Consider the following 10,378-nt stretch of genomic DNA (forward strand, 5'->3'; position numbering starts at 1 on the left):
TTCTAAATAGTGGTTGGCTTCGCTCAGCTGACAAAACATGCCGCTTTGGCCGGCGGTCGTGTACTACTCAACCACAGAGTGTGTGTGTGTATGTGTGTATGTGTGTGTGTGGACAAATTATCCCATTTTTATTCCATCGGCGGTGGCTGCTATTTCGCAGTGCCAGGCGACTTATCGATAATTTGATTGTGGTTGCGGAAGAAGAGCATTTCCACTTCACTCTGAATTAAACTACTGCTACGCTGGCTGCTCTGTTGGGGAAACCAATGACTAACTTTCAATCAGATTTAAACAGTTTTAAAATGCATGCACAGTAAACCCAGTCGAGGAAGTATTGCTTATTACGTTTTTCTTCTGGTTAATAATCAGAGTTATTTAACTTTTCACTGGCAGGTCCAAGGTCACGGTAACAGCGTTGCAGGTGCAGTAAAGAATCCTTGCAAGCCTTCTAGTGATGTGTGATTGTTGGAAACTGAAGTTATTGATACACGCAGCAGTCATTGGATCTTGTTCAGCTTATAATGGATAATAATCTCTCCCAGATATGTTCTGCCTGTTGACACTCGTTTGTTGGCCTTGTTTGGAGTTGTTCCGGCTGTTGATGAATGACAGGACTGAGCGTTAGTCAAACTGGGGAAACACCATGGCAAATATTCCTGTATGACATTCCTCACCATTGACAGATCGCCACATGACGAATCTGCTGACGGGTTGTTTTTGTTGGAGAATGGTCAAATAAGGTTACTGTTCTTATTTTTGCGTTCTTCAAACTTCTGACAGTTTTTGTTAACTCTTTATTTTGGTATTTAAGGCTTCAATTAGGCGTCTAATATCAGTGAAACCTGGCACACTGTGGCCTGTTCAATTTGGAGATTTGCTTAAATTTGCAGCATTGGCAAGAAGACATAGTCAGATTATCATCTAATCATAGATTTGCATATATATGCTCCTAATCTTACTCTCTGATTGTTAGTCATAGTTGCATCAATCAAAACTTATCGTTCAATCTCCGATGTGAGATGAGTTAGTCGAAATATACAGAATACAACTTCATTGACCACCAGGATCATGTTTTATCAATGTTTCACGTTAAGTATAGTCATGAATAAAGTCTGTTTTAAATGACAGATATAATTAGCCAAGTGATTAACGTTAGACAATAGATTTTCTGTCGAAGTAATGATGAAACTGATCAGAGAGGAAACTGTGAGAAGAGGAAACGATGAACCACGAAGTGGTTTATTAATTAATCTGGGAAGTCCAGAAATGTAATAGTGCATTTCGAAAATGTTTAGGGACGTGAAATAAACAGATCCAAGTTGTTTTAAACAACAGCGATCAGAGATCTACTGACTTTTATTTGCCTCACGCTCATAAATTAGTACATCCTACATTTCTTTAAAATTTCAACATTACAACTTCAAACTAAACATATTAAACGTTAAACGTTGAGTCTCCAAGCCCAGGTGGAAATAACCCTCATGACATCATGCAGACGTGAAGTTAAGTCAAGTAACCTGAACTCGATGAGTGAAATCGGGGATGAAAATTGTAAAAACTGAAGTGAACTCCGGGAGGTGCTGCAGAGTATCACGGTTTGATTGAAGGTAGTGACCTTAATGTTCGAAAGGTCACTCTTTAACTTTACTGGAAATGTTACAGCAGCTTCTTCTCAGGAAACACGAAAGTACCGTCTGGCTGTTTTTTTGTTTTGGTTTTTTTTTTTGTTGGGGGAAAAAAAAATGTAACTTTTTTCTCTGCTCGAGACAGCTGAGACTTGTTAAGCTTCAAAATTCCAGTCACAGCCACTAACAGCGTGTTTATTGCAGGAATTCATACGGGTGATGACTACCAAAATCTTATAAATCATGCACGGTTTCGACCCGTACAGACATCTGTTCTTCCCGCATTTTTCCTCCATTCAGCTGCAAATCGAGTGGGTGTGCGTGGGTTTCAGCGTGAGACTGTACGTGTGAGTTATTCATTTTAGATGCAGGTGGCTAATGTGATGATCCACAGTAATGTGTGTGTGTGTGTGTGTGTGTGTTGGGGGTGTGGCTCATTGTGAATTTCCCCGATTTCTCAAAGTGAGACTGTAAGTGTACACCTACTACGCCCACATCTTGCCTGTTACCAGGCACAGCCCGGGGCTAAAGGTTAGAGATGGGTAAGAAACCGCTCCCAGCGATGGACTGGTGTGTGTGAGTGTGTGTGTGTTTGTGTTTGTGTGTGTGTGTGTGTGAGTGAACCAGAGAAAGTGTGTTCTCACTATTGCTTGTCACATCGATCACACCTTTTACTTTCGGTGTTTCTGAGCTAAAATGAACATTTGCTGGAGCCGCACGCAGTGACCTCTGCTCGTTTGATTTCATCGTGTGTTAAAACCTTCACACACGATTAGAAGTGCAAAGATTAATTAATTAAAAACAGTCAAAATAGCCTTGATAATACCTTGAATATTTTTGATGAGGCATATTTATGTCCAGAATTTAAAACCAAGAGAAGAAAACGGCTCCGAATCCACAAGAAATGATGCAGTGTTGATTCGTTTGAGGGAGAATCTGCAGCTCATTTTAAAAATGTAAATATTTCAGCTGTTTGTGCTTTGACTTTAAAACATTTAATTCATTTATTTATTTATTTACACCCGGTCTGTTTTCTTCACATCATTACGAAATTACCAAACCAAAAATAATTAAATTTGTTTGAAAAAAATATAGATACAGTCGTCCCTCGCTATATCACGGTTCACTTTTCGCGGATTTTTTCAGTGTAATTTTGCTTTTTTTACAGTGTACTGTACAGTATGAACGCGCATTGTGTTCTGCATCCTGATTAACTAAGGGAGTACTGTACAAAATGCGTGTAAAAAGCTGTATAAAAGTGTGTGGTTAGGGGTTTTACGGCCTTAAAACATGTATAATAATTGTAAAACTTACGTCGCGGATTTCGTTTATTGCGGGTTATTGTTAGAACGTATCCCCCGCAATAAACGAGGGACCACTGTACTGTGAAATTAAATCTGTTTAACTCAGATTTCAGTACTTACACCAACAGCCGCCTCAATTTCAGTGATAACATAAATAATATCTGTTTTACATGTATTAATTGCCCAGTACTGTCAGACTCATGTTCCTTCATTTCTTTCATCGTTTCCTCCACGTGCTTCTCATCTCTCTCCTCAAACTCTCCACAACCTTTATCTTAAATGAGGTCATACGGCTGCAAAACACGTAGCGTCAAAAGGAAGTCACACTGGTACACTTTATATCTTGATTTGTTTGTTTGTGGCTCCGTGGTTTCAGTGCAGTAAGCCAACACTGCAAACACGTACTCCGCCTTCAACGGCTCTTAGTTTAAAAATAAGTCGAGCGGTAGAAATTAATGACGGCGTCGTCGTTTATCGTTGTTTTTAATCACGTCGCCTCACAGCATGCATCGCACCAACGAGAAAGCCGGCGCACATGCTCACACGTTTATTACATTTATTGTGTTTCAAATCATTTCTAACATTAATAAATAATATTATTACCTAATAAACTGGATTTCTCCTCCTTCCACCTGCGAGGCCTGAACCCTGAAATCACAGGCACAGTTTCCTTTCTTCACCTTCTCTTTACACCTCTGCAGACTGTATTCACCAAACTTCCTGCTCTCACCAAACTTCCGTTAGATTAGATTTCTTTTTTTTTTAAATCATCCTGCCGATACCACTCCATGCTTCACCTCTGAGCTTCATCTGTGATCTGCATTCAAATATCGATTTAGCTGTGAAACATTACACACTCTGCTTTGTTTTGGAATCTAGCACTGAAGCCTGTGAAGGCCTATACACGTCAAAATATAATATACATTTAGTTATATATAAATTTAACTATGTAATAGTATAAATATATTTAAATACTTGATACAACTTCTAAATTAGGGAGATTAACTTCATTTTTTTCATGATAGTAGCCACCTACAGAGACGTCCCACCTCCTGACGCCCACCTCTGGCCTAATTATGCACATCTGTAATCTTCAGACCTTTGCCGAGCGCATCGTTTCCTGACATTAGTGTCTCGCACTGTTTGGTAGCCAGTAAACCAGGTGTAGGGTGGAGCTGCTTCTCAGACCGTCGGTTAACGCTCTGTCTCAACCGCCCTCCTGATATTACGTGGAGCTAAAATGTCATGTACCGGTGAGTGAATGCCGACGACCTGTGTGCACGCTTGTGTGCGTACGTGAGGTCAGGAGTGATAGACGGGAAAAGGCCCGACACTCGTCTCTGTCACGCACACACAGAACATCTGTCAGATTGGAGATGACGGGTGTTCGTAATTAGTCAGAAGCTGCAGTGCTTTTTATAAAATGCTTTTATTTTGATTTAATATATAAAGTAATTACTTGAAAATAAATAAATGTTATTTATGAAATTAATGTTCAACTCAAACCTTCAATAAAACACAATATAACATTTCTATACACCAACCAAACTGAATTAACGGTTTTTATGTTCACTGCAAAGCGGCCAAAGTATTTGTTGTTCTTGAGACATAAATCGGGTAGAAGTAACATTAAATAATTAAATAAATGATAAAACAGGTGAGTGAAGTGCAAACATGAAAATGTGACTTCACCTTAATTATTTATGTAGAATTTAAAATACACAGGAGGAAAAAATGAAAAGGAATTAACATCGAAAGCTCAATAATAAAAATAAATGTTTAAAAAAAAAAGAAAAGAAAACTACATTGTAAAATAAGTCGATTTTTATAGTGAAAAAACTGCCAAACCATGACGGTAAAAGACCGTAAAATAGGCCATGAAATATTACTGTGTTTTACTGTACACAAGACCTGTATTTCTACACCGTTTTAAGGGAATTAATACAGAATAAAGTGGTATTTTATATTAGGGACTGTTAATTATACAGTAAAACACTGTAATATTTACAGTATTTTACCATGAAATCTACAGACATTTAAAAATCTCAAAGTATGCAATAAAATGGCCTTATACATGAAATCAACAGTACTGATTTCATTTAATAATATATTATTAGAAAAAGTTTTATTTGTTTATTTTTGTTTATTTTTGCATGTGCAAGCAGGACGTGAAAACTTTTGGCCTTTTAATTTAATTTGACCTGAAATCGTCATGAACTCAGTTTGAGCATTAAATACTGTTTTTTAATTCTCAAGAGCATTTCAGGAGCTGTACGTAAAATAATCTGCACACCAGTCCATAATTATAATAAACAATAATTAGAACAAAAAATGTAGATTTAATTTGAAAATATGGATAGAAATATAAAATGGAAAATAAAATGTGTGAAATTAATTTGAAGCTTTGTTGCTAATTACAGTTACAAGTATCATTTTATTGTTAAATTAATTTATTTATTTGAATAAATAAAGCTTTTGATTCCAGCATCGCTTTTATTTTCCAATCCATTTTAAATTGTACTGAATTAATTAATTTATTTATTATTATTCATCGTTAATTTCTACCTTTTATTAAGTGGTGATAGTGGAGAGATGATTGGAAACAAGGCCTGAATTATAAACATTGAATGGTACTCCAGCATTTTATGGCTACACTGACACAAAGTTCAAACAAACACTGGATCCTACATATCCCAGAAGTCATTATGTGACTCTTCCCCGTGTCTTTCTGACTCATTGACATTAAAATTAGTGTTTTTTTAACATGTTCTATTAAACCAGTGGCTCAAATTTAATTATGTTTATATTCTAGTTTGTTCAAAATAAATTAAAAACAGTCCAAATGTAATATTTGATCCAAACATTCTCAATCTACCGCCACATCAAACTCCTTTCTCAGATTTAACGTTTCTTTTCTTACAGTGTAGACAAAATAAATTATTATTTATAAAATTAAGAAAGGAAGTAAGAGCTTTTATTAATTGCATTAATAGCGTACAAGGCCTTCTAAATGAGCATGTCACCAGCAGCTGACGAGCAGTAAAATTAACACCATCCACCGGCTGGTAGATGAGCTCCACCCAAAGCCAAACGGTAACGTGAACATTCACGAGCTGCCCGTGTCTCGGTGTGTCCCAGCCGAACACAGATCTGTTCACAATGTTTTATCATTAGAGGGAATTAAGGCGAGAGGTTAATGTCCGATCAGAAGCTCGTTACCTGCATGTTCTAAAACAATCTCTGAACCTAATCATCAACAGAGATCTCCTCTCTGCAAATCACACGGCGCCGGAGAAAGCTTGAGAAAGTCGCTGCTCGATAACGGCCGTTTTGCGGTCGTGGCCCTTTTTCTTTTTCTTTTCTTTTTTTTTTAAGCGCTGGGCGGGGTCAGTCACGGGAGGCCCATCGCAAAAACCTGACAGAGACGGAGACGGAGAGATTCACACACACAGTGTGAAACTACAAACTGTCAGAGCGAGAGTTAAAAATTCGAACCCTGTCAACGACGAACACAAAAACAATCAACTGTCACTCGTCCTCTTCATAACTGAACGCGCTCGTACTTTCTCTCTCTCTCTCTCTCTCTCACCACACCGGCGGTATTACTGTAGCGTCTGATGTGGTCTCTCTCACCTCATGCAACCATCTCTTTTCCTCTTTTCTCTGCACCGTCTTTGCCTTTTTATCTTCTCTTTCTTCTTGCTTTTTCTCACCTCGTGTCTCTTTTCTTTATTATATATTCCCTTTCATTGATTTTCATTGATTTTTACACCCCCCCTCCTCCTTTTTCCTCACTTCCTTTTGCTGTTTTTGAACTTACTCATTTCCTCCTTTCATCTCTACCTTTACTGATCGCTCTCTCCTCTGCTCGTCGTTCTAATGACCTCTTTTTCCTCTTCCTTCACCCGTTTTAAAATTTGTTTAACTCTGCCTGTCGATTTTAGAAAAATCAGACCGTACCTGACCCAATATGCCACTCAGCTCCTGATTCAGGCTACAGTCAGCTCCCGCCTCGATTACTGCAACTCGCTCTTGGCTGGCCTGCCTGCTTGCGCGATCAAACCTTTGCAAATGGTCCAGAATGCCGCAGCGCGACTGGTTTTCAATCAACCTAAAAGGTCACATGTCACCGCACTCTTCAGCGACCTGCACTGGCTGCCTGTAGCTGCCAGAATTAAACACAAAGCTCTGACGCTAGCCTACAAAACCATCTCAGGATCTGCCCCTGCCTATCTCAGCGTCTTACTAAAGGCTCACGTCCCGACCAGGGCGTTACGCTCCGCTCATACAAACCGTCTAGTTGTACCCTCGCCTCTCGCAAAGCGAGGTCACTCTAAACTCTTCTCTGTGGTCGTCCCCAAATGGTGGAATGACCAACCAACGGCTACTAGAACAGCAACATCCCTTTCTACCTTTAAAAAACTTGTAAAAACCTTTCTGTTTCGAGAATGCTTCCCTGCCTAACAAAACTAACAAAACTAACAACTACTCTGTGCTCCTTTACACCTTTCTCAGCTTATGTCCTCCTCTGTAAGTCGCTTTGGATAAAAGCGTCTGCTAAATGCAATGTAATGTAATGTAATGTAATGTAATGTCTGTGTCTCCCTCCAGGTGAGCCGAAGCGTTACCAGGTGGTGATCCACGGCATCGAGCCTCTGCTCGAGACTCCTCTGCAGTGGCTCAGCGAACACCTCAGCCACCCTGACAACTTCCTGCACATCTGTATCATCCCGACCCCCACCGACTGAGGCCGGGCCCACCTCACCACCCCCTGCGCCTCGCCGTCAGCGTGACCGACCAAACCAACCGACCAACCAGCTGACCACCCCTCCCAACCCCACGCCGGCCCGTCCCGGCCGGGGTAACTGCAGAAAACGGTAGCGCTCGACGGTGGAAACTGTGAACTAACCAGACTCTTTAACAAGAAGAGGAAGAGAATTTTAGATAAATGAAGATGAACTAAAGATTCGAAGGAGGCGTTTAACAAACCTTCTTCTCCATCTTGTTGTCTATTTATATTTCTACTCCTCCTACCGCTACTGCTCCTCTTTTCCTCTCTGAAAAACTTTAAAAGGGTGCGAGGATGAAAAGACTTTTCTTTCGGTGGTCGGAGGATCTCTCCTTTTTCTACTCTTTCTCCTCCTCCTCTCTGAAACTAACATCTCCACAGGAGGAGAGGAGGTGAACGGATTCCTCGTTTTTTTTCCATCCTGCCATACGTCTCCAAGATAAAAGACTGTCCTGCTGACAGGGACTTTGGGGGAGGTGGGGGAGGCGTATCCAGTCCTGCTGAAGTTGCCTTAGTTACCACGTTCATGCGTTTATCTAAATCTGAGTTTACATCACAGCCTGCAAACATCGTCGTCACACCGAGGAACCTCTGCTGGTTTGGTTTGGACAGATCATTTTTGGGTGAGGTTGCTCGCTTCATTTGACAAAGTGAGCTGGAATAAGACGAGGACGAGCCGTTCCAGAGCTCTGAGGGACTCTGACCGATCCCCGGCACACTTTGGGTCCGGTTTGGACGGAGCGTCCGGTGCCGGAGTTCTTCTGTAGAAGCAATGAAGTGTAACTCATGTTTTCTAATCATTTTTCATCTTCAACTTAACGATAAATTAAAGTTTCATATAACTCGGGTCTGTGTTAATGGTGAATGCTCCTCTGCGGGTGATTGGGTGATGAACAGTCTGCACTGTGTCTTGCTGTGCAGTCAGATCGCGGAGCCAACTCCACACGTGTTTCCAATAGCAGGTGTTGATTTCTCTGCATCAATACAACACAGTTTAGCGGTTTTACTGTCTGTTTTTGTCCCATTCTGGCTCGAGCCTCTTTGTCTGCTGCCAACCTTAAACGAGCATCTGGTTTTGTTTCATTTTAAGAACTCGGCGTAGATAATGAGGCAGCAGGCATGATTAGCATTAAGTCTGCAGGCTGTCTGAGTTATTTGACGTGTCCTGCGTCAGATTTTAGTTTGTGGACAGAAACAAAAGCGTACATGGTTTTTGACAGAGCACTAACTTTAGTCTGCTCAGATTAGATTATTTGCTGGATGTTGAGACCATAAATTCATCAATAACTTTTTTTTTAAAGCAGTTTGTACCGTCAGCATCTTTTTCTTTTTTTACATGTGTTCATACTGAAATAAAATGACACTTAAAGCATTTAACTGTCATCCCGAATGACTTCAAATAAAAGTGAGTTGATTCAAATATCGGATGTCTTGTCTTGTCATTTGTTTTGTTTTGTTTTTTTTACTTTCCAGGTAAAGTTCTCATTTAAATATTCCTGCGCCCGCGACAGTCTGCGTCAGATCAAACCTCAGCGAGCTTCACTTTCCAGCAAGGTGAAGGTGAAAATGAAATTGAAAATGTCACCTTCCTTATTTATTAAAGCGGGTCGTCATTTAAAAAGTTTTCACTTCTGGTAACAATGCGTTCACCTGAGTTTCAGTACCGATACAAAAACACAATCCAATGCTGATGTCATAGTACCCTTTGGCAAAATAACAATAACAGTTTCTCAGAAGCAGCCACAGAAGGATTTATACGTAAATGCAACTTTCCATATTAAAACACACCAGCGTAATTACAGAACACTGAATCAGCTGTATCACACGAGAGAGGGAAGACGGAAAGTACTGAGACACACTAACACAGAAAGCAGGTTTCCATCCAGACGCAGAGTTTGTTTAACTGAGGTAAGTAGTGGTTAAACCCTCAAATGATAGAAAAAGAAATGTTGAAAACATGATGGAAATATGACGTTTCTGTTGTTTTCATGTGTTAATGTGTCTCCTCACTGATCGGGTGCATGTTTACGTCACATGCTTCATGTATGTCGTGATTTATTCCCTGAATCTGTCTCTGTTGCACTTTGTCACATATTCTTTTCATCAGTACACAAACTTCTCCACCTCAGCCAAATGTTTTGGGATATTTTATTTCTTTTTTTGTTTTGTTTTTTTCCTGCAACATTACATAACTGTGAGCTCTGATTACCAGGGGAGTGGAGCCAGTGTCGTGCCAGAACAGGAGCTGGGCGAGCGGGCAATGAAACCGCGCTCAGCAGCCTTTTACAAGAGTGAATGTGGGACTGACTTTGAGCTTGGTGGAATAAAACGCTGACAGACAGACGCCGAGCTGGGCTGATGCTGTTGGACTAGTCAGTGATATCAGCTGCTGTTTTTTGATCAGAAGTAATGTAATCAGAACAAATACTCGAGTACAGCTGAACATATTTACCACAGCTTTCTCGTGCTCTCAAACTGGAGGCGTTACATCGCAAAAAATACCAATTTCTACGCACTTTAAGAGGAACTCATCATCATAAAGTGTTTTCCTGTCGTTCTGCACGTTATTGTTTTACCCCCTGAGGGCGGCGTTGCAGTCTGGCGCTCGGCTTAGTGGGTGAAAGTCGTTGACTGCTTTCTGGGTTTGAAGCGGCAGACGA

The 10,378-nt window shown here is 40.3% G+C and overlaps 1 protein-coding gene across 1 annotated transcript in view; it reads left to right on the forward strand.

The window, feature by feature from the left end:
- Positions 1–9,138, forward strand: part of atg5 (ATG5 autophagy related 5 homolog (S. cerevisiae)) — a 33,825-nt gene extending 24,687 nt beyond the window's left edge. The window contains exon 8 of the mRNA XM_027287056.1: positions 7,541–9,138. Coding sequence (XP_027142857.1) covers positions 7,541–7,677 — 137 coding nt within the window. The 3' untranslated portion in view covers positions 7,678–9,138. The remainder of the gene's footprint in view (positions 1–7,540) is intronic.
- The last annotated feature ends 1,240 nt before the right edge of the window (positions 9,139–10,378 follow it).

The sequence above is a fragment of the Larimichthys crocea genome, chromosome XIII (genome assembly GCF_000972845.2).
Source record: "Larimichthys crocea isolate SSNF chromosome XIII, L_crocea_2.0, whole genome shotgun sequence".
In the NCBI taxonomy this organism is placed as follows: Eukaryota; Metazoa; Chordata; class Actinopteri; family Sciaenidae; genus Larimichthys; species Larimichthys crocea.